The sequence below is a fragment of the Bufo bufo genome, chromosome 3 (assembly GCF_905171765.1).
Source record: "Bufo bufo chromosome 3, aBufBuf1.1, whole genome shotgun sequence".
In the NCBI taxonomy this organism is placed as follows: domain Eukaryota; kingdom Metazoa; phylum Chordata; class Amphibia; order Anura; family Bufonidae; genus Bufo; species Bufo bufo.
Genome location: NC_053391.1, coordinates 438,550,511 through 438,565,582, shown reverse-complemented (window position 1 = coordinate 438,565,582; position 15,072 = coordinate 438,550,511). Strand labels below are relative to the sequence as shown.

General features: G+C 44.8%; 1 protein-coding gene across 1 annotated transcript in view; it reads left to right on the top strand.

Moving 5' to 3' along the window:
- The window catches only part of LOC120995668 (sodium/hydrogen exchanger 2-like), a 134,291-nt gene that overhangs the window by 83,262 nt on the left and 35,957 nt on the right, over positions 1 to 15,072 (top strand). The window contains exon 4 of the mRNA XM_040425018.1: positions 12,839 to 13,056. Coding sequence (XP_040280952.1) covers positions 12,839 to 13,056 — 218 coding nt within the window. The remainder of the gene's footprint in view (positions 1 to 12,838; positions 13,057 to 15,072) is intronic.

Genomic DNA, 15,072 nt, shown 5'->3' with positions numbered 1-15,072 from the left:
AAAACAAACAAACTAAAAACGCATGTCAAAAAAGTAGCAAAAACTGCACAAAAAAAAGACAGGGGTCAATTACTAAACTGAAATACGCCTAAATTAGGCGCATTTCATGTTCAGATGGTGATGCAGCAGTTAGTTGCACCGCTATCTGCAACTTTTCCCCGCTTACACCAGGTCTTAAATTGTGGGCGCGGCATGGGCATTTTCTACACTTGGTTTAGGCATAGAAAAAGGTCTAAATGTAAGATAGCTCGGGAACTGTCTTTCTTTTAGAAGTGGCGCTGTCACGGACGTACCGAAACATACGGACGTCCTGGCGACAGTGAGTGGCAGGAGATCTGTGAGACTGGCAACACGTGAGTTGATCAGGTTTCCTTGTGGATCATTAGGAGTCTGTTTTGTTTCTGGTAATGGCCACACCTCTTGCCTCCAGGTGTTGCTATTGTGGTCATTTTACCTTCCTTATTTATTGTTGCTTCTCCCACAATTTTTTAGACAGATTCTTGTTGCAGTCATATTAGTAAATCTGGGCTGCAGTGTTTTTTTGAAGAAAAAAACAAACAAAAAAAAAAACACTGCAGTTCTTGATGCAGTTTTTGAGCCAAAGCCAGAAGTGGATCCAGCAGGAGTAGTAAAAGTCCTTCCTTTATATTTACTATTCCTTCTGAATCCACTTCTTAATTTTGCAAAGACAAACTGCACGTGCTGTTCCAAATAATGCTGTTTATGAATCCACCATTGTGCTTGTGGAAAGTCAATATTATTGTGGGAGCAGGAAGCTAGGAAACAATATGAGCGTTCTTTGTGTTTGCACATTCAGCCCCTTGGCTCGAGGTGAACTTTACATCATAAATTCATATTTACTGATTTCTTGATGGTGCTTTTCTCTATGACCTGAACACATTGAATGGGTGACATATGACATGACTTAGGGTACTTTCACACTAGCGTTTTTCTTTTCCGTCACTGAGTTCCGTCACAGGGGCTCTATACTGGAAAAGAACTGATCAGTTTTATCCTAATGCATTCTGAATGGAGAGTAATCCGTTCAGGATGCATCAGGATGTCTTCAGTTCAGTCATTTTAACTGATCAGGCAAAAGATAAAACCGCAGCATGCTACGGTTTTATCTCCGGCCAAATAAACGGAATGCCGGATCCGGCATTTTTTTCCATAGGAATGTATTGGTGCCGAATCCGGCATTCAAAATACGGAAAAAAGGTGAAAAAAATAAATGCCCGATCTGTTTTGCCGGATGACACCGGAAAGACAGATCCGGCATTTCAGGCCTCTTTCACACTTGCGTTGTCCGGATCCGGCGTGTACTCCACTTGCCGGAATTACACGCCGGATCCGGAAAAACGCAAGTGTACTGAAAGCATTTGAAGACGGAACCGTCTTCCAAATGCGTTCAGTGTTACTATGGCACCCAGGACGCTATTAAAGTCCTGGTTGCCATAGTAGGAGCGGGGAGCGGGGGAGCGGTATACTTACAGTCCGTGCGGCTCCCGGGGCGCTCCAGAATGACGTCAGAGCGCCCCATGCGCATGGATGACGTGATCCATGTGATCACATGATCCATGCGCTTGGGGCGCCCTGACGTCACTCTGGAGCGCCCGGGGAGCTGCACGGACGGTAAGTATACTGCTCCCCCGCTCCCCGCTGCACTTTACCATGGCTGCCAGGACTTTAGCGTCCCAGCAGCCATGGTAACCACTCTGAAAAAGCTAAATGTCGGCTCCGGCAATGCGCCGAAACGACGTTTAGCTTAAGGCCGGATCCGGATCAATGCCTTTCAATGGGCATTAATTCCGGATCCGGCCTTGCGGCAAGTGTTCCGGATTTTTGGCCGGAGCAAAAAGCGCAGCATGCTGCGGTATTTTCTCCGGCCAAAAAACTTTCCGTTCCGGAACTGAAGACATCCTGATGCATCCTGAACGGATTTCTCTCCATTCAGAATGCATTAGGATAATCCTGATCAGGATTCTTCCGGCATAGAGCCCCGACGACGGAACTCTATGCCGGAAGACAAGAACGCAAGTGTGAAAGAGCCCTTAATGTGTTTTTCTGACTGATCAGGCATTTTTAAGACTGATCAGGATCCTGATCAGTCTTACAAATGCCATCAGTTGACATATGTTTTGCCTGATCCGGTAGGCAGTTCCGGCGACGGAACTGCTTGCCGGATCACTCTGCCTTAGGAGAAGAACAGTAAACATTATGGGCCAGATTTATTATTACACTTACATCTTACTTTCAAGCCTCCCTTTAACATAACATATTACATATGTAATTTACATAGAGTGCTATAGATGTGAAAACAAAATACAAAAAATAAATAAAAAAATCTATACCTACAGTATATCTTTTTCTATGTTTTTGCTCTATGAGGAATGATTTAAAAAGAATTTAACAGTTCAATCGATTTTTTTCGGGGGGGGGGATATTTGTGTAGGCATATAGACATCTTTTATGTTGAACCCTCCAGTTAGAAAAGCATAAGTGTAACCAGCACATCATGGTAACATTCAGAGACCAACCTGAAGTAGCAAGTAACAAAGTGAGGCTACTTTCACACTGGCGTTTCTGGGTCCGCTTGTGAGATCTGTTTCAGGGCTCTCACAAGTGGCCCAAAACGGATCAGTTAGGCCCCAATGCATTCTAAATGGATAAGGATCCGTTCAAAATGCATCAGTTTAGCTGCGCTTGGTCTCCGTTGCATTTTTTAGACGGTCACTAAAACGCAGCTTGCAGCGTTTTGGTGACCGTCTGACTATGCGGAGCCAAACGGATCCATCTTGACTTACAATGTAAGTCAATGGGGACGGATCCGTTTTTCACTGACACAATATGAGGCAATTGAAAACGGATCCGTCCCCCATTGACTTTCAATGTAAGTCAAGACGGATCCGTTTTGACTTAGACTTTTTTTTTAATGAATAATGCAAACGGATCTGTTATTAATGGATACAAGCGTTTGCATTATTGGTGCAGATCCGTCTGTGCAGATACAAGACGGATCCGCACCAAACGCGAGTGTGAAAGTAACCTGACATCTATAATAAATCATTCTCATAATCTCCAGGGCATATAAACTATTATTAGTTTTTCCGAAGTGCCTAAATGAGTTTCTATTGTCTGGACAGTCATTAACTGAGCACAGAGAAAAGACTGTTTTAAGGGTACTTTCACACTTGCGTTGTTGGATTCCGGCAGGCAGATCTGTCTCACAAATGCATTCCAATACCGGATTCGTCTCTCTGGTTGTCATCCGGAAAAAAGATCCGGTATTTATCTTTTTCATATTTTTAAAGTTCTGCGCATGCGCAGACCGCAAAACCGCATACGTTTTTCCGGAACACTTGCTGCCGGATCCGGCATTAATGCATTTGAATGGAAAATAATGCCGGCAAGTGTTCTGAAATTTTGGACGGATAAAATACTGCAGCATGCTGCGGTATTTTCTCAGTCCAGAAACCGTACAGTGACTGAACTAAAGACATCCTGATGCATACTAAACGGATTGCTCTCCATTCAGAATACATTAGGATAAAACGTTTTCCGGTATTGAGCCCCTAGGACGGAACTCAATACAGGAAAGGTTTAACGCAAGTGTGAAAGTACCCTTACACAGCCTGATGTGGCAGATGATCGTCGGGTGGAAAGCGCTCCCTTCTGGCAATGACATGCTCGCTAGTGGAGGAGACCTCTGCTACAGGGGCGGACATACCGCCTGTGCAGCTGGTTCAGCTGCACAGGGGCCCGGCAAGGGAGTGGACCCATACCAGTGCCAGCAGAAGCGTTTATTTTTTATCTTATCATATTTTTCATTCACTACCTCTGCCAACAGGGTAACCTGGGCACCTTGGTGTGGAGGTCGGGAGGGGGCAGAGTTAGCACTTACTGCGATTCTGCTGCCCGTTTGTGTCTACACTTCATAGCTGAAGGACCTTCAATGACATCAAAGTCATGTGATCTTTTCAGCAGTGGAAGTGGAGGTAGGACCTGTGATGAGGTCACCGTCATGTGACCAGTGCAGAAAGAGGCAGCGCTTAGCAGTGGAGACCTGTGATGCCATGGAATGAATGTGAGTGGCAGAGAAATGCTGGGAGATGTGGTTTTCCCCATTATACCTCCTCCCTGCTTAGTCGGAGGGAAATATGTTATTTAACTGGGACTGTATGTTAGAGGGGCTGAAGGGAGGGGAGGGGTGTCAGTTACATAGGACTGTATGTTATAGAAGACTTTAAGAAAGATGTTTTTTACATGGGACTGTATGTTATAGAAGATTGGAGGGAGATGACTGGTGTTATTTACATGGAACTGCATGGTATACAAGACTGTAAGGAAGATAGGTTATTTATAGTCAGGTCCATAAATATTGGGACATCAACACAATTCTAACATTTTTGGCTCTATACACCAACACAATGGATTTGAAATGAAACGAACAAGATGTGCTTTAACTGCAGACTGTCAGCTTTAATTTGAGGGTATTTACATCCAAATCGGGTGAACGGTGTAGGAATTACAACAGTTTGTAAGGGACCAAAAGTAATGGGACAATTGGCTTCTCAGCTGTTCCATGGCCAGGTGTGTGTCATTCCCTCATTATCCCAATTACAATGAGCAGATAAAAAGTCCAGAGTTAATTTCAAGTGTGCTATTTGCATTTGGAATCTGTTGCTGTCAACTCTCAAGATAAGATCCAAAGAGCTGTCACTATCAGTGGAGCAAGTCATCATTAGCCTGAAAAAACAAAACAAACCCATCAAATCGATAGCAAAAACATTAGGCGTGGCCAAAACAACTGTTTGGAACATTCATAAAAAGAAGGAACGCACTGGTGAGCTCAGCAACACCAAAAGACCCGGAAGACCACGGAAAACAACTGTGGTGGATGACCGAAGAATTCTTTCCCTGGTGAAGAAAACACCCTTCACAACAGTTGGCCAGATCAAGAACACTCTCCAGGAGGTAGGTATATGTGTGTCAAAGTAAACAATCAAGAGACGACTTCACCGGAGTGAATACAGAGGGTTCACCACAAGATGTAAACCATTGGTGAACCTCAAAAACAGGAAGGCCAGATTAGAGTTTGCCAAACGACATCTAAAAAAAAGCCTTCACACTCCTGGAACAACATCCTATGGACAGATGAGACCAAGATCAACTTGTACCAGAGTGATGGGAAGAGAAGAGTATGGAGAAGGAAAGGAACTGCTCATGATCCTAAGCATACCACCTCATCAGTGAAGCATGGTGGTGGTAGTGTCATGGCATGGGCATGTATCGCTGCCAATGGAACTGATTCTCTTGTATTTATTGATGATGTGACTGCTGACAAAAGCAGCAGGATGAATTCTGAAGTGTTTCGGGCAATATTATCTGCTCATATTCAGCCAAATGCTTCAGAACTCATTGGACAGCGCTTCACAGTGCAGATGGACAATGACCCAAAGCATACTGCAAAAACAACAAAAGAGTTTTTTAGGGGAAAGAAGTGGATTGTTATGCAATGGCCAAGTCAATCACCTGACCTGAATCTGATTGAGCATGCATTTTACTTGCTCAAGACAAAACTGAAGGGAAAATGCCCTAAGAACAAGTAGGAACTGAAGACAGTTGCAGTAGAGTCCTGGCAGAGCATCACCAGGGATGAAACCCAGCGTCTGGTGATGTCTATGCGTTCCAGACTTCAGGCTGTAATTGACTGCAAAGGATTTGCAACCAAGTATTAAAAAGTGAAAGTTTGATTTATGATTATTATTATGTCCCATTACTTTTGGTCCCTTAACAAGTGGGAGGCACATATGCAAACTGTTGTAATTCCTACACCGTTCACCTTATTTGGATGTAAATACCCTCAAATTAAAGATGACAGTCTGCAGTTAAAGCACATATTGTTTGTTTCATTTCACATCCATTGTGGTGGTGTATAGAGCCAAAAATGTTAGAATTGTGTCGATGTCCCAATATTTATGGACCTGACTGTACATGGGAATGTATCATATAAAAGACGGGTGGGAGCCGACTGGTGTTTTTTACATGGGACTGCATGGTATAGAAGACTGGAGGGAGAGGACGGGCATTAAAATTTATGGGGGCACTACAGAGATGATTATAACTCCAGGGGGTACGGCAGGAGGTATTATAATTACAGAGGGCACTGCAGGGAACATTATAACTACTGTGGGCAGTGGTGGAGGGCATTACTACTACTGAGGGCTCTATAGAAGTGCCTTATAGCTTATAAGAGGTGCCCTATAGGGGGGCATTATTAGTACTGAGGGCACTGTAGGGAGCCTTATTACCACTGGGGATACTATTTGGGGGAGGCTTCCGCCTGGCAGTGAGCCTGGTGATGTCACTGGCACTAATGGACATGCTTTAGCGCTGCCTTAGCCTGTAAAATGGCTACGGCAGCACTAAAGCCACCCATTAGTGCTGGTCTGTGTTGGGCCCATGTTCATATATGCCTGAATTATTGAGAAAAAATAATAATATTTGAATATATGCAAATGATCCTCTAGGAGCAATGGGCGCGTTTCCATTACACCTAGAGGCTCTGCAACTGCCGCTCCCTGTCTACTTTGACAGGGCCTGGCAGTGAAAATGTCATCCCACCGGGCCATGTTAAAGTGCAGAGGGCTCGGCAGTTACAGAGAGAGCGGAGCCTCTAGGTGTAATGGGAACCCCCCCATTGCTCCTAGAGGATCATTTGCATATATTCAAATATTATTATTTTTTCTCAATAATTCAGGCATATACCCCCCCGTTTGTATATAATAAAACCCCACTTTTCTTAGCAATGCAGGCACATAGGAACATGGTACCAACACAGATGCCTTCAGCTGCCAAGGGCTCACGTAACAGGTCAGTCCTTTAATTGTCCAAGTGTATGAGGGAGTCCTGAGGGATAGCTGAAGGCCTAGGGAGCATTTTGCCATCAGCTATTCATTTTATTGGGGGGAGAAAGCTGGCACTAAAGTGCCTAGGGCAGCATCAAATTGAAATATGGACCTGGCTCCACAGCAGTAGCAGAATGTAGTGTCACAGATCACACTGCTGGACTGTGTATGAGGAGGAGCGGTGCAGCCGGGAATCTGCTGTGCTCCTCCTCCTACACAGGCCAGCAGAGCAATGTGTGACACTACATCCTGCTACTGCTGTGGAGCGCCAGCGGCTGAACTATGATCATGAGGAACTAGGTGAGTATATTTTTTTTAACTTCCTGTGAAGGGGGCACATATCTGACCCTTACTACTGTGAAGGGGGCACATATCTGACCATTACTACTGTGAGGGGGCACATATCTGGACATAACTACTATGTACTGGCACAAAGGGGGAATAATTACTATGTGGGGGCATTAAGGGGACTGGGTGTGTATAGTTATGCTTTGGGCAGAGTTAGAGGCGTGACCTAGTATGAAAAGAATATATATACATATTGTAAACATATTCACAAGATGTTTTTTACTTGCACACATATGTTTATACAGTCCTGATCAAAAGTTTAAGACCACTTGAAAAATGGCAAAAAAAATCATATTTTACATTGTTGGATCTTAACAAGGTTCCAAGTAGAGCTTCAACATGCAACAAGAAGAAATGAGAGTGAGACAAAACATTTTTTGAGCATTCAATTAATTGAAAATAACGATTAAACTGAAACAGGCTGTTTTTCAGCTGATCCAAATTTTAGGACCACATGCCTTTAAAAGGCCAAATCTGTGCAAAGATGTGGATTCATTGTCATTTTCTGTCAGGTAGTCACACGTTGTGATGGCAAAGGCAAAAAAACTCTCCCTTTTTGAAAGTGGTCGGGTTGTTGAACTGCATAAGCAGGGTCTCTCACAGCACGCCATCGCTGCTGAGGTGGGACGCAGTAAGATTTCTTAAATGATCCTATGGAACAAAAAAGTCAAGTGGAAGACCCCAAAAAATTTCATCAGCACTGAGCCGGAGGATCCAATTAGCTGTCCGTCAAGACACTGGACGATCCTCGACCCAAATTAAGGCCCTTACTGGTGCTGACTGCAACCCCATAACCATCAGACGGCATCTGAGACTGAAGGGCTTCAAAAACAAAAAACGTCTTCAAAGACTTCATCTCCTTGAACGCCACAGAACTGCTCGTTTGGACTTTGCAAGAGAGCACCAAACATGGGACATTCAAAGGTGGAAGAAAGTTTTATTCTCTGATGAGAAAAAATTAACCTTGATGGTCCTGATGGTTTCCAACATTACTGGCATGACAAGCAGATCCCACCTGAGATGTTTTCTACGTACCACAGTGGAGGGGGCGCCATAATGGTCTGGGGTGCTTTTTCCTTCAGTGGAACAATGGAGCTTCAGGAAGTGCAGGGGCGTCAACGGCCGCTGGCTATGTCCAGATGTTGCAGAGAGCATTCCTCATGACTGAGGGCCCTCGTCTGTGTGGTAACGACTGGGTTTTTCAACAGGACAACGCTACAGTACACAATGCCCGCAGGACAAGGGACTTCTTCCAGGAGAATAACATCACTTTTTTGGCCCATCCTGATCTAAATCCAATTGAGAACCTTTGGGGATGGATGGCAAGGGAAGTTTACAAAAATGGACAACAGTTCCAGACAGTAGATGGCCTTCGTGCAGCCGTCTTCACCACTTGGAGAAATGTTCCCACTCACCTCATGGAAACGTTTGCATCAAGCATGCCGAAACTAATATTGGAAGTGATAAACAATAACGGCGGAGCTACTCATTACTGAGTTCATGTTTGGAAGTTGGATTTCTGTTTTGGGGGGGTTTAGTTTTTTTTGGGATGTATAGTCCTAAACTTTTGATCAGCTGAAAAACAGCCTGTTTCAGTTTATCCATTGTTTTCATTAAATTGAATGCTCAAAAAATGTTTTGTCTCACTCGCATAGTGAAGGATCGGATCGGACAAGGGGCAAAAAAAATATTTAGCATATTGTGTAACTATCACTAAGCAAACAAGGCATTTTGCCGCCCCATTGGCAAGTGCCACCCTAGGCAAATGCCTTGTTTGCCTCGTGATAGATACACCCCTGCCTATAGAGCTGTGGACATGCAGGGATAGATCTCCGCTAGCATGTCCGGAATAACCTGGTCCCATAGCTCTGTGTGGTTTTATTTTGTTTAAAAAATGATTTTATAGATATGTAAATTAGCCAAGTAAGGTGCCCAAGGTGTGGTTTCTTACGGTGAGGCTGGGTTCACACTTGAGCGTTTTACAGCGCATTCAAACAAACTGTAAAACGCTCAACACATGAAAACCAATGCTTCCCTATGGCCCTGGTTCTCACTTGAGCGTTTTACAGCGCGTTTGAACGCGCTGAAAAACGCCCCCTACGCTCAAACAAGTTCTTGAGCTTCTTTGGGGCGTTTTGACGCGCGTTTGTGGCCATAGGACACTGCAGTCAATCACACAAACGCGCGTCAAACGCGCGTTTACTACTGCAAAAAACGCGCGACAAAAACGCGCGTTAAACGCGCATATCAAATACGCTTAGGTCTGAACCCAGCCTTAAGGAGCCCAGCCACGCCCCCTGTGAAGGAGCCCAGCACTGCCTTCATCCAGGAATCTCCTCCTTGCTCATGAAGTTACAGTGCCGTAATCTCGCGATGAGAGAGCTAGCGCATGCAAATCTCTAAAAAAAAAAATGTAAACAAAATAAAACCACTCAGAGATATGGGACAGGTATATTACGGACATGCTAGCGGAGATCTATCCGTGCATGTCCGCAGCTCTATAGGGTAAAACTAGGTGACAGATTCTCTTTAACAATAAATCTGCCCTTTTGTGCAAGTAAGACAGTATGCTTAGGTCTGGGTCAAACCTTTCAATTTTTGACAGATGGATCTGTTTAATTGATTGAAAGGGAATTTAAGGGTTTCATTTTTCACTTGGTAGGATGGCATATGGAGACTAACTGAAGTAAACTGATGGCATTTGCTATTAGAAAAGTCCTATTGACATTTCTATGGATGTTCAGGAGTTCAATATTGATGGCCTATTTTCAGGTACTCAAAGTGCCGCACCCTCTTTAAAGAGGCTCTGTCACCCGGATCAAGCCTACCCTACCAGGCGCGTTCACACTGGACATACACACAAGCTGGGAAGGAAGGAAAAGATCCAGTGCGCACACGCCGGCATGGAACCAAGTGCGCAGGCGCGGGATCTCAGCGGTCATGGGGGCGTGATTAGGTGCAGAAGGCTGGCATAAACAAGGAATGGGGGCGTTGCAGAAGCAGTTCTTGGAAGGCATAAGCCTGGCTCAGAGTGCTCGAATTCCTCATTTGCATATTTTTAAAAGTTGCTTTTCCTGCCACACCGGACCTACTACATGAGAAATAAAGGTATGGTTTTTGTCTGCGTCATCAGCCCTACCAGGCTAGATGATCCGGGTGACAGAGCCCCTTTAAAGAGCTGATCGGCAGGGATGTCGGGAGTCGGCCCCCCTACGAGCAGATAGATCATCAAAACTGAATTCTTGGAAAACGCCTTCAATGCAAACATTTATCTAAAATGATGGAACAATACAACATAGAGATCAATGTAATGTTGCACAAAGCCTAAACACAGCACAGTCCCGCACTGGTCATTACCAAGGTCTTCCAGTGAAAAATTATTATATTCATGTCACAAACTTTCAGCATTTTTAGCTTCTCCTGCTCTATAACATGCTGCCTGCATATCTGTCAGCAAGTTCCAAGTGACATGTCCCCTTTCAAGAATGCACTGTTCATGATCATGGAAATTGGTAATATTATGGTGGCCAGTTGCTGTCCATAGCGGTGATGTCATGGTAGATGGAACTCATCACTATGGACAGTGTTTGCTCGCCACATCTCATCACAATGAACATGATGTTTTGGAGATGGGGAATCGCTCTCTCTCACAGGGGTCGGCAATGACAGATTTTCACCAAACAGGGGTTTTTCAAGCTCAAACAGTGCTTTATTTGTCACACAGCACATCAAACTTTCAAGTTTGGCATCACTTGGCCCCATGAAGTCGCAGCTTCACATCACAACGTGTTACATCAACACAAAACAATAAATCCTTTCCCGGCTAGGAGCTCACTATACAGAGGTTTTCCCTAACTCACCTCTAGCTCAGTGTTCACACTGTGGTATTCAGCTCCTAGCTGTGACCAGTGCAACCCACCAGTCCTCCTGGTGGAAGAAGCGAAATAACTTGGGGCGATATGGTCCAGCCGTCCTCCTGACTCTGACCGTGTGACATCTCTCTTCTTCAGGCATTGCTGGGTCCCCCCAAACTCAGGCTTCATCAGCCTTGTGGCCGCCCAGCCCTCCTGGCTGGAACCACACAGAGCCTCTGCAGGCTTCCTTCTCAATTTCCTCTCTCACAGGCTTCCCCAGCCCTCCTAGCTGGGACCACACAGGCTCTCTGCAGGTATGTTCCCTGGGGTCCAACTCCATCCTCTCATACACTGAGGATTGCTTTATCCCCAAGTGATTATCGCACCTGGCCTACCATACATATCCTCTAATAGGTTTCCTGCATCGTTCTAGGAGACCTATATCTTCCCTCTTCATATATGAGGCCTGTCACTGCCTCACAGGAGACAGAAGTAGAACTGTAAAATGATGTATATTGCTCAGTTTATTTTTCATTTTGATGCTGAATGCAAAGACTATCAAGTCCTTGTAAACCCTTCTAACCAAAGACTAGTGGTTGCCACCTTTTTGCAATCTCTTCCTCTAGTATAAGAGAATACCTAAGAAAAAGGACATATGGAGCAATCAGGGATAATATATATATATATAATTTTCGTAGAACATTAAAGAGGCATAGCTCAGAATGGAGGGAGTAAAAATCCTATTCACCCTAATAGAGCTCTAATAGGGTGAATAGGAGAGGGGATCAAAAGATCCCATGTACGAGGCCCCTATGGGGGCTAATAGCTCTATAAAAAAATAAGTTAAAGAAAGTTAAAACATTAAAAAAAAAAACACCAATTTATTAAAAGTTTGAATCACCCCCTTTCCCAATTTTACATATAAAAATACATAAACAATTAAAAAAATAAACATAATTGGTATCGCTGCGTCCAAAAATGTCATGACTATTAAAATATTTTAAAAAAATGTGCGGTGAACGCCATAACAGAAACAAAAAAAAGAAAAACATGTGATTTGCCATTTTTTTGGTAATTTTGCCCCCCAAAAATTTGAATAACTGTGATCAAAACGTTGTATATACTACAAAAATGGTATCAATAAACTACAGTTCGTTACACAAAAAACAAGCCCTTATACATCTCTATAGACCGAAATATAAAAAAGTTATGGCTGTCAGAATATAGCGATGCAAAGAAGATTTTGATTTCTCTAAAGGTTTTTATTATTTTTTTAAGTTGTAAAACAAAAAAAAACTTCAAGTTTGGTATCGCCGCATCCATATTGAGCCGCAAAATAAGAATGTCAGGTCATTTTTAGTGCATAGTGAACGCTGTGATGTCAAAACCCCAAATAACCTGGAATAAAATTTTGCAACACAAAGATTTTTTTTCTTGTTTTCTAATACAATACATGGTAAATTAAATGGTGGCATTAAAAAATGCAGCTTGTCCCGCCAAAAATAAGCCCTCATATAGCTACGTGAACAGAAAAATAAAAAAGTTATGGCTTTTGGAACACGAGGAGGAAAAATCTAAAATGTAAAAATGAAAATAGTCCTGGTCTTTAAGGGGTTAAATAATTACTGCTTTTTCATTACTACATGGGAAACGGTGACAATCATAGATAAATTCAAGAATAGAAATACAGATTTTATTACACTTCTCTATTGGATGCTCCCATTTTAGGATCACAACTTGCGCTATGTCCATGAACAAATATGTTGAGGAGAATGTGTCTCAGAAGTCTTACACAACAATTAAATATTTCATGAAGATGTTGAGCAGCGTCAGCGAAACCTTGATTTTTATCTTCATGGGCGTTTCTACAGTTGGAAGAAATCATGAATGGAACTGGGCCTTTGTTTGCTTTACTTTGCTTTTCTGTTTAATTTGGCGAGCAACAGGTAAGTGTGACATAAGAAGAGTTGAATAAATTAACATGGAGTATTACTCTTAGGCCTCTTGCACACGACCGTTTTATTTTTCCGCTTACGGACCGTTTTTTGCATTCCGTATACGGAAACATTCATTTCAATGGTTCCACAAAAAAACACAGAATGTACTCCGTATCCATTCCATTTCCGTTCTGTTGAAAGATAGAACATGTCCCATTATTGCCCGCAAATCACGTTCCCTGGCTCTATTCAAGTCAATGGATCCGCAAAAAAAAAACGGAACACATACGGAAATGCATCCGTATGTCTTCCATATCCGTTCTGTTTTTGCGGAACCATCTATTGAAAATGTTATGCCCAGCCCAATTTTTTCTATGTAATTACTCTATACTGTATATGCCATACGGAAAAACAGAACAGAAAAACGGAACAGAAACTAAAACACAACGGAAACAAAAAACGGAACAACGGATCTGTGAAAAACGGACCGCAAAACACTGAAAAAGCCATACAATCATGTGAAAGAGGCCTTAGATGGTACATAGCCTGCAGCAACCACCCTTTATGCAGTTTTCTAATTTTATGATTGATATACATATGGTTAAGGCTGCAGCGCAGCCTGTAATTGTGGGAGGGGCATGCAGTATTTAGGCCGGCACGCACCTCCTCTCCAGCCTGGCGTTCCTGCGGCGTGCCCAGCGTGCAGTCCGGTCCGATCCTCAGCAGTGACCTCCTCACTTCCGGGTCCGCCCCCTCAGCTTCCTCCTGCTGCGTCTCCTCCAGCGTTCGGCTCTCCTCAGCTCTCGGCGTCTCAAGGATTCCACGGTAGGTCAAGCGCAGGTTCTGCCTGTCACCTCACGCTGCTGGGCGAAGCAGCCTCCAGGGTCTCGGATCCCTCGTCTGCCTGGTCAGGGTCCCTGTCCACTCCCCTTCAACTTCTTCTTCTGTCTTCTCCCACTTGTCCACTGGGGCATATTGTCTTCCCTGCTGCACTTGTATTTCACTGTCCCACCTGGGCTGGGTTCGGGCCTGGGCGTTTTTTGTGCCGCGCTCCTGTGGGCTGTGGGACGCTCGTCAGGCGGGGGCCATTCATTTCCTGGGAATGGTTCTCGCCTAGGCGTTTTCAGCACGTGCGTCCGCGCTGTGGGATGCCTGCCGCCCCGGGAGATACTCGCGCGTCTTTGGGGCGTATTGTCGCGCGTTCCCATAGACTCGGGGGGCGTGCGACAATAGGCGTACGTTTGTCCTGGGTCCGCTTATTTCGGATGCCTGCGGCTTTGGGCCTGCAGGGCGCGGCATTCTGGACGCCCGGGTCTGAACCAACATTGGGCAGCCCTCCTACCCGCGGTGGGTTGGGGCTGTGGTCTGCTTCTGCATTCCGCGGGTTCGTTCCATCAATCCGCGAGTGGGTGTGATTCATGCGCACGTTTTACAACATTTCCGTCCCCCAGCTGTAGCATGTTCTTCCTCCAGCTACTGTGGAGTCTTGTCCAGTACTCTGAGTATGACAGCCTCCACAGTCGCCAGTTCATGTATCACGGGCCTCACCTCAGGTTGTCCATTTTTCTTGCACTGCGGCTCTCGGTCCTCCTCCGTGTATCAGGTCACAACATTCTCGCCAGTCCCTGTCGTTGCTTGGTCTTCCCGGATCGCCCGGGCTCTTGCTCTCACGGTGTTCATCCTGTCTCAAGCCTTGGATCGCACAGGGTCGTCTCTTTCCGGTTCGCCCATTCCACGTATTTGTCTCCTGGATCGCCCAGGTCTCTTTCCGGTTCGCCCGGTCCACGTATTTGTCTCCTGGATCGCCCAGGTCTCTTCCCCAGTTCGCCTGGGGTTCTTCTTCTGTTCCCTAGTTCGCCTGGGGTCCTTCTTTCTCCTGGATCGCCCAGGTCTCTGCCCCAGTTCACCTGGGATTCCTCCTTCCTCCTGGATCGCCCAGGTCTGTTTTCAGTTTCTCGGCCATCTGGTCGCTCTGCATTTCACGGGTGTGGGTTGTCCTTGCTTTTTGCTTCCAGTCGGCATGTC